The 18,307-nt window shown below is 36.6% G+C and overlaps 1 protein-coding gene across 1 annotated transcript; it reads left to right on the top strand.

Moving 5' to 3' along the window:
* The first annotated feature begins 4,375 nt into the window (after nucleotides 1–4,375).
* Nucleotides 4,376–18,228, top strand: LOC117340319 (dentin matrix acidic phosphoprotein 1-like). Its single transcript, XM_033902085.1, has 2 exons — nucleotides 4,376–4,800; nucleotides 16,801–18,228. Exons 1-2 carry the CDS (start codon nucleotides 4,749–4,751, stop codon nucleotides 18,195–18,197), a joined length of 1,449 nt encoding a protein of 482 aa, XP_033757976.1. The 5' UTR covers nucleotides 4,376–4,748; the 3' UTR covers nucleotides 18,198–18,228.
* Nucleotides 18,229–18,307: the final 79 nt, after the last annotated feature.

The following is an 18,307-nucleotide window of genomic DNA, read 5'->3' as shown; positions in this document are numbered from 1 at the left end:
ATCAGAAACAAGTGTCAAGACACTTATATAAATCTGACACCTGTATATATAGATTGACGTTACATAACAGTATAGACATTATAAAACATGACATCTTATCAAAGACAAAAATGTCAACTAATTACAATATATTATCAATAACATTAAAATGAAGGATTCAAAGAGCTTTATATACAGTTTTTATCTACTTTCAATGCTAAATTAATCGGTTATTTTTGAAAGATAATTTTCGATTGCTGGGTGATAGGTAAAATGATTCAAAGGATGCATTTATATGCAGTCTAAATGCAACGCCAGGGAAATGTTTTAAACAGGTATATCAGAAAGATATTTATACAAAAATATTATATTATCTGTCCTTATTCATATCAAAGGAATTTATTTAAATTGTTATGAAGGTTGTCGAGTGTAATATAATCAACAGTAACTATAAAACTCATGATCTGGTTAAATATCGGCCCAACCCGTGTTAAAATTGTCACTTATTATCCTTTTTATGGCAGTGATAAAAGACAATCAGTAATTGAACAAATATCTTACAACTTTATACAGATTTTTTACGTCGATGCAAATCCTCTCTTCTGTACATAATAATGAAAACGCTTTGTATCACATTGAACTGAATTGATATATCTAGTAGCACAGAATTTTTACGTTCCTTATTGGGGGGAGGGGGAATGAGGGGTGAAAGAGGGGGGAGGAGGGGTGAGAGGGGGAGGGGAAGGTGGAGGAGGGGTGAAAGAGGGGGAGGGGAGGAGGGTTGAGAGAGGGGGAGGAGGGGTGAGAGGGGGAGGGGGAAGGGGGTGAAAGAGGGGGAGGGGAGGAGGGGTGAGAGAGGGGGGGGGGGGAGGTGGAGGAGGGGTGAAAGAGGGGAGGGGGAGGAGGGTTGAGAGAGGGGGAGGAGGGGTGAGAGAGGGGGAGGGGGAGTGATGAGAGAGGGGGAGGGGTGAGAGAGAGGAGGGGTGAAAGGGTGGAAGGGGTAAGAGAGGGGAGGAAGGGTGAGAGAGTGGAGGGGTGAGAGAGGGGAAGAGGGGTGTGAGAGGGGGAGGGGGAGGAGAAGTGAGAGAGTGGGAGGAGGGGTGATAGAGAGGAGTGGTGAGAGAGGGGGAGGAGGAAGGGTGAGAGAGGGGAGGAAGGGTGATAGAGTGGAGTGGTGAGAGAGGGGAGGGGGAGGAGAAGTGAGAGAGTGGGAGGGGCGAGAGAGAGGAGCGCTGAGAGAGTGGGAGGGGTGAGAGAGGAGGAGGGTGAGAGAGGGGGAGGGGGAGTTGGAGGAGGGGTGAAAGAGGGGAAGAGGGGTGAGAGAGGGGGAGGAGGGGTGAGAGAGGGGAAGAGGGGGTGAGAGAGGGGGAGGAGGGGTGAAGAGGTGGGAGGGGCTGAAAGAGGGAGGGAGAGAGAGAAGGGGGGGTTGGAGGAGGGGAATAGGGGGGGGTGGAGGAGAGAGAGAGAGAGAGAGAGGGGGATGGAGGAGGGGGAGAGATGGGGAGGGGGAGGGGGTGGAGGAGGGGGGGAGAGGGAGAGGGGTAGGAAATGCGAACACGGAATTATCCGCTGACTGACGTTCTTCAGCTGATGTTTATCATTCGGTCCCAACATCTAAATCGAAGTTCTTGGGTGTCGATTGACAGGTCGATTGTTTACCAAAGTGAAAGTGAAAGTGAAAGTAGGAATGCGGGTGGCACTGGCATTTTAACTGTTAACCTTGTTGTCAGATTCGAGATTCAATGGGCAAATTCAAATGAAATAATACTTTTTTTCTTTGTTTTTTGTTGTTGTTGTTTTTATTGCTTTTTTATTTTTGCAATGATTTTAAACTTTTAATTTAAGTATAGGGGTACGATGTTTAATGATACGTTGACATGTTCTGATTAATAATGACATACAAATACTGTCGCTGTACCAACAGATAACTGTTAGTACATCTGTTAAGATCAAATGCTACAGCGCCGACAAATAGTAATCATCATCGATTTAAAACAATAATAGGCTGTGATACATTTTTTACAGGACCCAAAGTTAAATACTTTATGCTATTACTGCCCTCCAAATGTTTAAGCTTCTAATTGTAACTTTTAAATTTAAAGTGGAAAATATTTAATTACATCCCAAAGAAATTCTGCCGTGCTCCGCTTCGACCGATCTGTCGCTTTGGCGTTTTCGAGGGATACGTGATAGTAGGCGACCTTTTTGTTAGAGATCTTATTTGTAGGCAATCCCATTTGTACGCGATTTATTTTGTGAGTAGCTATGTTTCAATAATCATAATAATAATGAATTGATGTTGTATTATACAATAATATTAAGCTTATTGTGTATAGTGGAATATAATATAATAAAAAGAAAAGAAAACAAAGAAAAACCAAAAACCAAAACAATGATTCTTCAATGTAAAAGCATCTCTTACATAAATTCAAACTGTTGAATATACACATATTCAATATGTAATATACATGTATATATTTCCCCTTCATTAATATCTAATCTTCTGCCAATCAAAGGTCAACAGCATAGCTCACTTGTGGAATTATAACTTTAGGTCTTATAAACCTTATTAGAAAACTTTATTAGGACACAGTTACAATTTGTTTTCATTTGTTGGCGTTAATTATAGCTTGGGTGCAATTTTATGCACATTTTTATGACAGGCATTGTATGAGCTATCGGAGCTGTAACATCTTTAAAGAGGCTTGCCCGCAGAGAGATCAGAAAAATTGGCTAATAGAAACAGATTTTTTACACATGACAGATTGTTGGAATTGTTGAGTTTTTGATTTTATTTTCCTTATAAACGCTGAAAAGTGATATTAAAACCTCATTTTTAAATATTATTTATTTAATCGCAACCCGCAATAAGTCTAATTTGATTGGCACATCAAAGAAACAAGCACGTGCACAGTGCCGCACAGTGATATCTTCAAAGGCAGCGGCGATTTACAAAGAAGATTTGCCGTTATATTCCATACATTTCCCTCTCAGGTTGAGTTTTAAAACGTCTTTTCAATACATATTCTGTAATTGTTTTCAAGAAATAAAGTCGGAAAGCCTCTAATTTTGTCACATAGAAACGTGTACTGAAGCTTTATTTAGTGATCGGAGATGTGCCGTTTACCCCCATCCGTCTGCGGGTAAGCCTCTTTAAAGGGATTCCAGCTGATTGCATAAATACTCACAATTTCAACAGGTGATCATACAAACTGCATCTGACTAATTGATTTGATTTGATTTGATTCAAACATATTCTATTGTCAAAACGTACAAAGGGATTGGGCACACGTTTTTGCAACTTATCAACGCCCTTTCCAAATACAAAATTACAATATTTGACAAAATAAAGACTAAAGGTCACCAATTCAATATTTTTGTAATATCTTTGTAACATTGCTCTCCTATTTGTCAAAAGGCAGGAAGTACAGAACAAACAAATATCATGCATTTTAAAATCTATTACTTGTTTTTATAAACTTGTGCACATTTTGAATATGATTAAATAAGTGTCTTCCAGCTAATTATATATTACAATGCTATGTGCATGTAAACGTTGATACATTTTGTACGTCTCGTTGAAATATATATACCATGTACCTATTATTTTGGAAAAGCAACAATAGAAAATTAATACACGCACTTGTGAGGTTTAGGTATGTATAAAGACAATTAGTTATGTTTGAATATAAGAATTTCACTTGTATCACCGGAGTTTAATAAAGATAGCGACAGTATACATGTATAGCATAGTGCATAAATGAAAAATAAATAAATAAAAAAATAAGAAAAATGAAAAAAAAATGATAATAAAACAACAAGGCAAGATTGTTTTACGTTTAGACACGAAAATGGCATATTTAACATTTCCATGTATGACTTCAGGTGACCGCCTTGTCACAATTCCCCACGTAACTCATATCTGACGTAGACCGTGTTTGCCAGTGCAACACGCATCCTCCTATCCCACGTTAATCCTGTAGACGCTTCAGAAACAAGAATTTCCATAAGACATTATATTGGTATAGTGAGTTCGCTAACTACCGGATTATCTAAACTGAAAAAATAAACTTCAATAAAACATTCACATTGAAAGTGTTATCATCATTCAAAGCTTTAAACGGAGAATTTCTTATGAGTATATATATATATATATTAACGATCTATTGGGAAATATTTCTAAAAATGGGCATAATGGTTAAGTTGACAATGCGTAACAACTTGGCGCTGATAAGCGTGACGTGCATTGTGGGATGTGTGCGCAATGCATTGTGGGTCGTTCTCGCGGTTTGGGCAGATTTATGATCTTACCAGGTAAACATGACATTCGTTTATTAATTACAGGTATATAAAACAATGGTACAGGTAAAATTGTCGTTTGTGTTTATGTCCTGAACCCGACACATCTAGACGTTACCAGTACGACGAGAAAGGTTTCTGCTGTTCACACCACGCTATGCATCTTTTATCGACAAAATACCAAAATTGACACATCGGAGAGAATATCTAAAGCAGAGTGGTCCAAACGACTTATAGAACAGCAGTTTTAATACAGAGGAAGCCAGTCATTATCGAAAGAAACCTTCAAAAATATCTTAAACACTTTTAAACGGAATTTTCGCTCCTTTTCAACTAACTTTTTACCGAACACCATCAAGTGATTAATTGGATTTTCTTTATAAGCTGAAACTTTGTGTGACTTTTATCATTTAATTGGACGCACTTAAGGATTAGAAAGGACAATTAAACCAGAATTTGATGACCAAGTTATGGAGAAATCAACGATAAAGTTCTTCGCGGTGTCTTTGGTGCTGTTTCTAAGTAAGTACTGTCAGAATTTCTTTTCAGCTTGCATAAAACATCGACGGAAACTATCGCCAGATTTGATTTTTATAACTACAACGTATTTTTTCTGAAAACAATTTCCAATACTAACTAAGATTTTTCTCTTTTTAATTCCAAGTCGTGTGGCCAGCACATTAAAAAATACCTCTTACGCGAATAGTTACCTCTTTCATTAAGTAAAAGTCTAATTGTATTTAATTTTTCCTTTTTTTTTCGAATCAAACATCAAAAACAAAAAAAATACTTTTCACAGTTTCTAATTCAAACACGAAATCCAAGCGCATTTTTTTGTGTTTGTCCTCTAAGATGTACAATCACGCGAATAGCTGAAGGGATTATATGTTGGATGATTTTAACAATAACTTATAGACTTTTATGAAATATAATATATCTAAAATTAAGATAACATAATTTGACTTGAATATTCTTGATGAAATAACCTCGTCATTAACGCCTACACCCCAGACCTCGTTAAATTACGAAACACGTATGTTGTACGCCTTAACTATTGAATATCCACTTCTTTAAGAATTACATGTAATTAATCTAAATCTTCAGACTATATTGACTGTTCGGTTTTATGATACTGTTACAAAGATTTTACGTGATTTTTGGCGATTTGCTTGTAAAATAAATGTTAATTTCATTCGGACAATCCTGAACTGAACTATGTATCATGATAAATGATATGATTTGGCGTTTTGAAGATGCTACAGTGCCGACATTGTTAACACCTTATTTATATGATGATGATGATGATGATGATGATGATGATAGCGCCCTAAATCAATTACCTTTAAGATTGAAAGTTACGCACACTTTAATAAATAAATGTTTAAAAATATAAGATAAGCTGGAAAAACTGGTGAAGGACAGTAATTAAGTGAAGTATACAGCTGATTCTTGCTTTCCAACAATCAAAATTAATCTTTTGTTGGTGAAATGCTTGAAGCATCTCCAGTATACAGTATTTCAAACTTGTTAAATTTTAGACAATTTCCATACCAGGTCAGTTTATGTAGACTTTTGTATAATATATAGTACTCAATTTCACGTCACAAACTTTCATTTCCTGGTATGGCCCACAGCAGCCCCCAGTCAGATCCAATTTGAACTTTTGTGGTCACAGGTCGTTACAAGGCTACACACATGAAACACGTTAGTTTGTGCCGGGAGCTTTACAAATAAATTTACGGACACCGCAAACATTTACAAACAGTGAAAAAGACAAGTTTCGGAGACTTAATGCTTTAAACACAGATAGACTTTTGTTTTATATCCTAAAAATAACCGCTCCAAAATAACTATTTGCACAGTATTCTGAAGCTGTTTTTACAACATCAGAACTTTATATAGAAAGTATCTGTTACGGTTACAATGGCTGGAGACATTTCAAACCTTTTAGAGGCGTTTTTCATATGAAAAAGAAGAAAAATACAAAAACAAATTTCAAGTGTATTCGCTATACGAAGAACGTTTCAGAAGAGTAACATCGTTTACATTAAGTATATTATAGCGTTTTCAGTTCAAGTGGAACTTTAGAAACGTACAATATTCCTTTTCTACGGATCCAGAAGTTGATAAGCGAAAAGTACATTGAAAACGTTTACAATTCACATATTACAGCGTTTAAAAAACACAGACGATTCAAAGAAAGAAGGGAGATAACTCCGAAAAAAAATCTCCGAAACCGCAATGCGCTCTGGAATTAATCGCAAAAGATAGCATACAGCCTTAACATAGATGTCACCTGCTGTGGTTACAGTCAGACAAATAATCATGTCAGTAATTAATTAAATATTAATTACGTGTCGGTATTGTGGTGATTTAAAAATCCCGTAATCCTATTATTTACATACATGTCATTCCAATATACATCGCGTCTTCAGAAGCTTTGATGTTTATAAACAAAACAATGGAAATATGCTAATTATGTCACACACCTTAACCAGGGCTATTTGTATACTTGTACGTAATGTGCGTAAGATGGACTTATTTTGCGTTGTTTCGACAAAAAATCATCCAAAAAGTGCTTAGCACAATCAACTCGGCTATTAGTTTGACATATTATTCACCATAAAATGTTACTCAAAGACGATTTTTTTTCAAAAACATTTAAACATACGCAAATAGGATTGTAAAAGACGCCATGGAATTCTGATTAATAATTAAATTCCACACCTTAATTAAGTCACTCCACAAAACGGGATTTACATATAAACGAAATTTGCATATATAAACGTAATAAGTGAGATTACGTAATGATTATTTACAAGCAGGAGTCACTACAGCATACAAATCTGTTATAGGCGTAGATTGTGATTCATTTTCAGCTGATTTACAATAAAAAAAACCCAATTAATACCAAACCTATTGTACTATATACGCATGATGTTGGTCGACAAAAACAAATTACAACACTGATTGTGAAAAACGCAGAGAAATTATCATTGTTTCCCTCTGATGAATTCGTTACCGCCCCAACTCCTAATATGATCGATGAAAAAAAAAATCAAAAAAAAAAATCATGAATTCAGTAAAACAAATTTTAAACATTTTACAACACAAGACAATATTGACCAGTTCTCGGCCTAACACGGAAAAGTTCGATATGACCTGACGATATTTTTATTGACCTCAGGAATTCGGAAACGTCGCAAAAACCAGGAAACAAAAACATAAATATGAGTGTTCGATTTAGGGATCGACCACCTATCATGATTGATCTCTGATCAACACATATTTTGTCGATCAGCATTGACAGATTCTCTATATATGATGACGTCACAACATTGTGACGTCACTGACCTAAAATAAGATTATTACTCCGACGTTGTATTTACCGTAAAGTCAACGCGTGGGAGGTATTTTTTGTTTGTTATTTGAACAACAAACTATTGTTATGACAGTGTGTTCAACGGCTAAACAGTCTTATAAGCATTTCAGTAAAAATGGGGCGTAATTTTAATGCCTGTTAGTTTAACCATTCGGATATTTGCTCGTAATAAACGTTTCAATCACCAGAGTTTAATTTATAATTAAGACGAATTTGATTCATGTATATATTTTTTTGCCGATAGGAAATATTTGTATTTATAAAATTGATAGGTTAAACTGACAATGCTGTCCTTGTTTACAATCTGTCGTGGTCAATATGAATTGCGTTGGTCATTGACGGTTCGCTATAAAGCGGGCGATAACTTGACCATTTCCTTATCAATAATGTCTGTGGTCAGTGTCCACGGTCAGTATATGTAACGGTTGTATGGCCACGTGATGTGATGACAAAAATGTCCGCTCATTTTGACGTTAATGATGAAATTCGTGTACTAATGAACCTTACCGAGTCACGGGCTTAATTATATCATAGTATGGTTAGCTTGTGTCAAAGGCGCTGGAAATCTCGTGGCAGTAATAACGGACATTTTATCACGTGACTACCATTTAAACAGGTCAAAATACCCCCAGATACCTTATATAATATTGTTTAACAATATCCATCACTTAACTAACATGTTATCAGTGTAATAACACCCATAACATAACTAACATGTTATCAGTTTAATAACACCCATCACATAACTAACATGTTATCAGTGTTATAACACCCATCACATAACTACACTGTTATCAGGGTATAACACCCATAACACATAACTACCCTGTTATCAGTGTAATAACACCCATCACATAACTACACTGTTATCAGTGTTATAACATCCATCACGTAACTACCTTGTTATCAGTGTAATAACACCCATCACATAACTACCCTGTTATCAGTGTTATAACACCCATCACATAACTACCCTGTTATCAGTGTCATACCATCCATTACATAACTACCCTGTTATCAGTGTTATAACACCCATCACATAACTACCCTGTTATCAGTGTTATAACACACATCACATAACTACCCTGTTATCAGTGTCATAACATCCATCACATAACTACCCTGTTATCAGTGTCATAACACCCACCACATAACTACCCTGTTATCAGTGTCATAACACCCATCACATAACTACCCTGTTATCAGTGTCATAACACCCATTACATAACTACACTGTTATCAGTGTCATAACACCCATCGCATAACTACCCTGTTATCAGTGTAATAACACCCATCGTATAACTACCCTGTTATCAGTATCAGTGTCATACCACCCATTACATAACTACACTGTTATCAGTGTCATAACACCCATCGTATAACTACCCTGTTATCAGTGTAATAACACCCATCACATAACTACCCTGTGATCAGTGTCACACCACCCATTACATAACTACACTGTTATCAGTGTCATAACACCCATCACATAACTACCCTGTTATCAGTGTAATAACACCCATCGCATAACTACCTTGTTATCAGTGTCATAACATCCATCACATAACTACCCTGTTATCAGTGTCATAACACCCATCACATAACTACCCTGTTATCAGTGTAATAACACCCATCACATAACTACCCTGTTATCAGTGTCATAACACCCGTCACATAACTACCCTGTTATCAGTGTCATAACACCCGTCACATAACTACCCTGTTATCAGTGTCATAACACCCATCACATAACTACCCTGTTATCAGTGGTATAACACCCATCACATAGCTACCCTTTTATCAGTGTCATAACCCCCATCACATAACTACCCTGTTATCAGTGTAATAACACCCATTACATAACTACACTGTTATCAGTGTCATAACACCCATCATATAACTACCCTGTTATCAGTGTTATAACACCCACCGTATAACTACCCTGTTATCAGTGTCATAACACCCATCACATAACTACCCTGTTATCAGTGTCATAACACCCATAACATAACTACCCTGTTATCAGTGTCATAACACCCATCACATAACTACCATATTATCAGTGTAATAACACCCATCACATAACTACCCTGTTATCAGTGTCATAACACCCATAACATAACTATCCTGTTATCAGTGTCATAACACCCACCACATAACTACCCTGTTATCAGTGTAATAACACCCATCACATAACTACCCTGTTATCAGTGTAATAACACCCATCACATAACTACCCTGTTATCAGTGTCATAACACCCATCATATAACTACCCTGTTATCAGTGTCATAACACCCATCATATAACTACCCTGTTATCAGTGACATAACACCATTACATAACAACCATGTTATGAGTGTCATAACACCCATAACATAACTAACATGTTATGAGTGTCATAACACCCATCACATAACTACCCTGTTATCAGTGTAATAACACCCATCACATAACTACCTTGTTATCATTGTCATAACACCCATCATATAACTACCCTGTTATCAGTGTCATAACACCCACCACATAACTACCCTGTTATCAGTGTCATAACACCCATCACATAACTACCCTGTTAGCAGTGTCATAACACCCATCACATAACTACCCTGTTATCAGTGTCATAACATGTTGTGTGTATACTCACCGAATTGATATTCCTGAAGTATTTTTAGTATTTTCAGTTTTTGATCCTACCACTACAGCACTCCCTATGGAATATTAATCACATCTTTATAATCACTTATTCAACTTGTCAACATTAACCTATATATTGGCTTATAGGTGACTGATCCCATAATTGTCTCTGATTGTATCATTACATAATCTAAATGTATGGTGTTCATAAATCATAGTTAATTCTGTGTATAGACATTATATTGTGGTTTAGCTGTCATTACGGCATCATATTGACATTTAATCCATTAAAGCTATACGCATTTGTGATCCAGGGTCTTAAATAACGTATAATATAAATAGATAAAATCCAGACAATGAAAAGAGAGAATATACCAGGTAAATGTCATAAGGGTATGACTGGATTCCACGACAGAAATTAAGACGGAGGAGTCGAGATAGAGTTTCTGTTTATAGAAGAATGACATTTCGACAATAAACAATAACAAGATTAAAGAGGTATATACGAATTTGTGACGTCATCATTATAACGGGTTGTGACGTCACACTTTGTGAGATTTCCGTGTGTACATGTTACATACAGTACCCGCAGAAAAATGCACGTGCTATATAGTACAGACTTACCAAGATCCATGCTATGGATATTTAAAATGAACTTTCAATTTTATATGCAGAATATTAAATTTGTAGCTCAACTTCTTTCGTGAGCAATTCGGACGGTGTTGAAGGTGCTAATATTTTTGTCAATGTTTCAAATATTAGAAGAGGACCCACTAGGTCGTTCCCAGCACACGGACACGTACGGATATGTCACCGCACGCATTTTTTTTATGCACCTACAGTGAAGCTTCCCTACAATATTTTCTGTAAACAGGGCCCTGTGTGACGGTAGTGTTGGTATGTTATGTGTCGTCTAAGCGCCTATTGGCCACACTCTCCCGCCAAATTTGACCATTGGTCGACGAACCCCAATATCGCGATTGTCATGTGAGAAGTGCCCTAGGATAAAAAATGAGTGGTCATACGGGAATGACCGTTATCATATACTAGGTGTGTGAGCCAATGGTCAGTCTGTCGAATGTTTGACCGTTATAACATCAATACTACATTATTAGGTGTGTACAAATTAGTGTATGGTCAACACGCTTGACCATTTGAAGTTTTGAGGAGTGTAGCCATGATATGGCGAGACTTTAGTAAGCGTGTTCAACAGTGACTTACAGGTGCGGAGTGCGAGCGTTGCCCTTGTGCCTCAAAATTAAGATTTTTATGCATAATAAATACATGCATTTATAATTAATGCTTGTACATGTATTGATAATTTTGCGATATAGATAAAGTGACGTCATCAGATTAAAATCACCAGATCAAACAGTTCATATATATCTCGGCATCATGGCTTGTTTGACAAACGCCATCAATATCAAAATTAAGATTAATCACCATAAAATCAAGATTGGAGTTGAATGAGTGGGCCTTGAATTAATAATTAATCATGTTATTTAATTAGACATGATGAGTGATGTATAATCTAAAATGGAATTAAACAAATCCGGATCATCGAATCCGGACGCCTAAAAATTATGAATAATGTGACGCATTATTAGAAATAGATTATATCATGTTAACACCTGTGACGTCAATACATTCCAGAGAAAATGCGTCTTATTTTCCTTTATGAGACGAGGTCGGAAAAAAAGAGAAAAATATTATACAGTTCCGTATCTACATCCATGCACGAATCTGATTAATGTCGCTGGTTGGCCACAGCTTACAAAAACGCCGTTCTAAAAATAAAAACAGCGTATTTTCTGAGAGACTGGTACGGAATGTCCCCGTGCGTATTTACATACAATAGAAATACATGTTTGTTGTTTGCGGTAACAGTCATCTATATAATATGCTTCCTTTTCCTTGCTCACACGACTTTTTATTAGACCTGATACATGCATATCGGTTTTAAAGTAGCGAGTTTTCCCTCCCGTCAATGGTGACGATTTCATCGCACGGCAAACTTGGCTGTCAACTGACTCTTTGATCAGAGGAATATTTTGATATAGGCTTTCAGCTTGTTTTCTAATCCTCAGTATATTGTGGTATGATATATCGAAGCGTAATTGATAAAAAAAATAAAAAAATAAAGATCAAATACTTTTTTAATTAACAGATTCTCAATCATTTGTCTTTCCACGACACGAAATCTGCGTGAAATGTAGTTTTTAATAAATATAAAATTATTTTGGACAAAACGCGTTTTTATTTTTTAAACTTTGAAACAAACAAAACATATGATACATTTGTTCTGAGAATTAAATAATTATTTATCTATTTCTGTGATGTCTTGCGGGAGCTGACATAACATTATTAAAAACAGCGTCAGACATTTTATACGACGTCAAATAGCGTCACAACATTTCAGTAAACTTAATAAATTGATAGCCTATCTATCAATAATACATAATTCAACGTCTATGTGTGTTTGTTTAGATATCATGAAGGTGTCTATTCGACCCGAGTGTAATTTATAATTGCTGTGACGAAGCTTTCCTGAGTAGCCAAATTTTAATACAGTTTCTCTAGAGTGCGCTTTGATAGTGTTAAAAACGTTCGGCATCATTCGGGAAACGTCGGTACTTTCCGTGAACGAGACAAGGTGTTCCTTTTCTGTATTTTAAAATGTCTGCATTAGGAGATACACGGTAGTTAATGCAAATTTTGGTTCCTAGTTATTTAGGTATTTATATATAAAAAAAAATTCTCTGTCAATATGTGCATTATTAAATTCTAATATTTAATCAAACGTATCTGTAATTGGTCTAATATACCACAAGTATACCAAGCGTACGCTTTGGAGGCAAACTGAGAAGTCTTTTCTGCATAGCCGTATAATATTATTTTGGCCCCGGATATGACGCGACAGGTGGCGTTACTGGTCAAGATGAAGTATGTGATTGGTCAATGTAGCGGTAAATGCAAAATGCAGATATGCAATTAAAAACGAAACAAAGTTAAGATCGAATGCAAACTGAATAAGTGGATGTATCTTTTCAAATGACACACTAATATAATCATATTCCTGATTCAAAGGCAGTCTTATTATCACCAAAAATGATTCAAACTGATATAATTTTGCTGTCCGTGCTAAAACGAATTAGTTCGTTATTTATTTCACCAGCAGTTTTACATTATAACCACCAGCATTAAAACTATGCCGTTTATCTTTTTAAAGATATTTCTTGTTTGTTCTATCGCATCTTACTCTGGATTTGCATTGAAAGGTGCTAATATCTTCTGTCAATCCGATCAGGAAATGAGATTTTAAAAGAAATGCCGTACATGACAATGACTGTACAGTGAAGCTTGAATACAGGATGCACATATCATATCGTTTTAATATGAAAAAGTAGATGATCTACTTTGTGTGGGAGTTGACATCATGACAAGTCATTCTCGCGTCAAACGTAACACGGTAAACTTGTGTTAATTTTTACCTTATATAATTTACAATATCTGTTAACCGCGACAGGAAATTCTGAAAAAAATAACAAAATATGACATATCTGGACTGAGATGCCCAATATTGAGAGTTACAGCTAATAAGAAAGTAATAAGCATCACTATATAATTCTAAAAATATAACATTGGTAAAATCATGTATTGATAATTCTTCTTTTTGTTCTTCTTTTTCTTCTTCTTCTTCTTCTTTTTCTTCTTCTTCAACATCCCCTTCTTAACCCCCTCTGAAGTTCACCTGTAATCCATCATATATGCCCCAGTAGGCCCCTAAAGGCTCCCATTGTAGGCCCCTATAGTCCATCTATTGGCCCCCTGTAGGCCCCTAAAGGTTCCCTTTGTTGGCCCCTTTAGTCCATCTATAGGCCACCTGTAGGCCCCTAAAGGCTCCCTTCGTTGGCCCCTATAGTCTCTCTATAGGCCCCTTGTAGGCCCCTTGTAGGCCCCTAAAGGCTCCCTTTGTTGGTCACTATAGTCCATCTATAGGCCACCTGTAGGCCCCTAAAGGCTCCCTTCGTTGGCCCCTATAGTCTCTCTATAGGCCCCTTGTAGGCCCCTAAAGGCTCCCTTTGTTGGTCACTATAGTCCATCTATTGGCCGCCTGTAGGCCCCTAAAGGCTCCCTTTGTAGGCCCCTATAGTCCATCTATAAGCCACCTGTAGGCCCCTAAAGGTTCCCTTTGTTGGCCCCTATATTCTCTCAATAGCCCCCCATGTAGAGCCAAAGTGTTTCTTAATTGCTGATATTTCACTGAAAATGTCAAAACATTTTTAGATCGATATGTGTTTTACTTTCTATCACGTGATTTATGGTATTGGTGTCCCCCAACATCCACCCCCTGGACACTGACCTCATTAGATTAATTAATTAATACATACGTCAAACAATCAAGAATGACCTCTTTTGTTCATTTCATTTATCTTATTCCGTTATGAACATACTTTTGATTCATACAAGCAGATTTTCAAAAATTAATTTTTAAGACAGTTATTTTCAGCATTTGTTATGTAATTATATACATTAATATCATTTATTATAACATTCACCTTGTGTAATTTTAGGTAAATAAAAACATGGGAACAGCTAAATTAGCTTTATCAGCCGGCGTAATGTATAATTTCAAAACAAAAAAGAAGAAGAAAAAAAGATGATTCATCAATATCGGAATTCATTGTCGGCAATGACGCGAGGCGAGCATTATTCAAACAGTTGTAAAAAAAAAAAAAAAAAAAGTCAAATAAATGTAGTTGTGAGTATGACCTGTGAATCACTATTTCAACAAAAAATATTTCATTTTTTTAATCGATTACGTGGATATCTATAAAACCTCTTAAAATATGTGAAATATTAAGTCCAGTTTTTGTGACACTTCTTTCTGTCATCGGAAGTTGTCAATTTCGTATTGAAGCCTATGACGTAACCACTAGATTGTCCCCGTGACCTTTGTTAAGGTCAAACACACCGCTGAATTCTTACTCAGCAGAATGTGGCGACCTTTAAACATTTTTTTAGTATTGTTTGTCCAATAACACAGCAATAAGGTTATAAAAATAGAAAGAAGAAACATTTTTAAACGACAAACAAAGTTTATGTCATTTGGAATTAACACATGTTCGAGTTTTTATGGCATTTTGACACTTTAGATAAATAACGTTTTTATGTCAGTTAAAAAAGAGCATTCCTTTTCACAGGGACATCTTCGTAATTAGCATTGTGTGTTTCAATCATTTGATGAACATACTAATTTGATACTTTACAAACCAGGCATTCGTTCATTTTCTTTTCTTTTAGGAACAAACCTTTGATTTGCGAATGATATGAATATTTGTCGAGGAGCAATTTACACTGTGTAGGTTAAGCTTATTCTGTCCATTGTTGCCTTAGTCAGGCTTCGTCAGGATCTAAAATCAAGCTCTTACAAATGCATTCAATCCGTTCTTTTTAATTCTAATATCGTCAAAACATGCAGCAATACCTACTCAGACCTGCCGGAGAAAACCTTTCTTGCAATGACGTTTTGATATTCATTATGTCGGATAAAATATTTTCCGGCATCTCGACTAAGTTCGGAGATAATAATATTTAATAAATAAAATTGATACATATAGCCTTAATATAAATTTCAACTTAACCTCATAATGACTTTAGATTAATTCCTTAATATGATAACGCTAACATTTGTTTCCACGCATTTTCCAAAAAAGGATTAATATGATTTCACACATTGTAAATCTAATTCTGTTCGAATGTACTTCTAGGATGTCCTTCAAAATGGATTAGTTTGATATCGCAAGGTCACACATCTAAAATCAATCTTTGTTTGAATGAATTTTAGGTATGACGTCATAAGTCCGTTATAATTGATATAAATATAGACTTTGTCATTTCCTCGTACATATTACATACGGTACCGATCATTGGTTGACATAGTGTCTGTTTTCTGTCAATCATTTTAATGAGGATAAAATAAAACACAAAGCTATATATGTACCATCAAATATCACAGTATACTTCAGGGCTGATGTAATTATTTATGATAAATACAATTCTAAGGAATTTTGCTCGAGGTGTTTACAATTTTTTCACAATGACATATTAATTGTAACTTTTTATTTTGTATGACTTTATTAAATGATATCATGTATTTAACAAATCTTTGGAACCGTATTAGAAATAAATTTGCTTAAAAAGTGCAAAAATAGTATCTGTTTAATTTTCCACTCATGGAAACTTGTGTTTCTGAAGTAGATAGTAATTATGAATATGTTTCTACCTGGACGATGTTTGGGAAGTTGTGTGCCGATCCGAAGCAGTACCCGTGCATATAATCACGAAGTATAGCATAGCATCACTAGATAAAAAAAAAATCATGAAAAATATGTTTTTATAAGGAAATGCTATCTTGAGTGAAGTAATATAATTGCCAATAGAATATATTGTGTTATTACTTGTCGAGATAATTTATCTATTTATACGTTTGTTGTCTTTGTAGGTGTCCCTGCTGTAAACAGCCAATGGGGGTTTGGACTCGGTAAAGGCGACAACTGGGACTTGCTCTGGTCAAACATTGGTGACCTTGATAAGTATGACCTCAACAAAAACAGCAACGAACTAGCCAACAACGTGACCCCTAGACAAACCTCAAATCCAGGCGGAACGTCATTACGAAGCCGATATGGACGTTTCGTCCAATCTGCTGATAGCAGTGACGAGTCGGACGACAGCAGCAGTGAGGAGATATCTGTAGGTATCGGTGAAACTATATACAATACTTACCTAGGAAATAAACAAAATGACAATTATGATAATCGATTGGAAAGACAGCCGACAGCAGGGGAATACAACACTGAAGGGGAGGAGTATGTATACAACCGTGAAGCCGGAACCGGAAGTGAAACTGAAACCGATAATAATGGACAGAATAGTGGAAACTCACAAAGGCAGTCCGGATCTTGGAAATCGCCTTGGACCGAAACTGGATCAAATAGAGAAGGAGGATTCACAAAGCAAAATAATCAAGATATGAATTACGAAAAACGTAGTCCGCATAATCAACGAGGTCAGCAAGGTCAAATAGGTCAGGGAGTGGATCAAGGTCAACGGGGTAACACCAGAGGTCAAGGACCGTCAGGTCAGCAACGGTATCATTCTTGGGCGGATTATCAACGTCAACAGCAAAGACGCAATATGGGTGAGGAATTTGAGCCTGAGGACGTGACACCAGCAAGTAACGGTGGTCAAGGTCAAGGTCAAGGTCAAGGACATGGTAGAGGTAATGGTCAATTAGGTGAAAATGAAGTCGAGGGAAATATGCGACAAAGTGGTGCTCAAGCATCAGCGACAACAGGTAGTGAGTTTGAATGGATTGAACCAGAGGATAGGACGACCCCGGCTAGCGTCTCTGATAAAAAGACGACAACTGGTACTGAGTTTGAATGGATAGAACCAGAGGATAGGACGACCCCGGCTAGCGTCTCTGATAAAAAGACGACAACTGCTAGACAGGAATATGAGGCAGAGGACGTCACAACACAAGCTCCGGGTGGTTCAGCTACCAGTGGAAGAGTTACCGTCCGTGGAAGTACTACAGAGGAATACGAATTCGAAGGCAGAAAGACAACTACGACTGATCCGAAGAATAGCAAGCAATCTGTAGATACATGGGAGAGTGGTATGGCCACCAATCCAAATAAACCCGGTCAGACCGGGCAGGGAGGTAAAACACCAGATGGTAACTTCAGGGGAAGGTGGGTCGATATCGGGGAGAGACCACAACAACAGAATGTAGTTAATTCAACAGATAAGAACGGGTGGGCCATGTATGCTGGTTCTGTTGAAGGTAGTGGCCCTGAAAGGGAGCCCAAACCAAGCAATCATGGGTTGATTTAAATCCGAACGAGAAACAGCCGACAACAAACCAAGGTCACACAAAACCTGGCAGTGCTTCTGATCCGGTACAGAACGGACAGACGTTCCCTGGGACAAGAGCTAGGCCTTCC

This window comes from Pecten maximus, chromosome 13 (assembly GCF_902652985.1).
Source record: "Pecten maximus chromosome 13, xPecMax1.1, whole genome shotgun sequence".
Lineage (NCBI taxonomy): Eukaryota > Metazoa > Mollusca > Bivalvia > Pectinida > Pectinidae > Pecten > Pecten maximus.
Note: the sequence above shows the minus strand (reverse complement) of the source record. Positions and strands in the feature narration are given on the sequence as shown.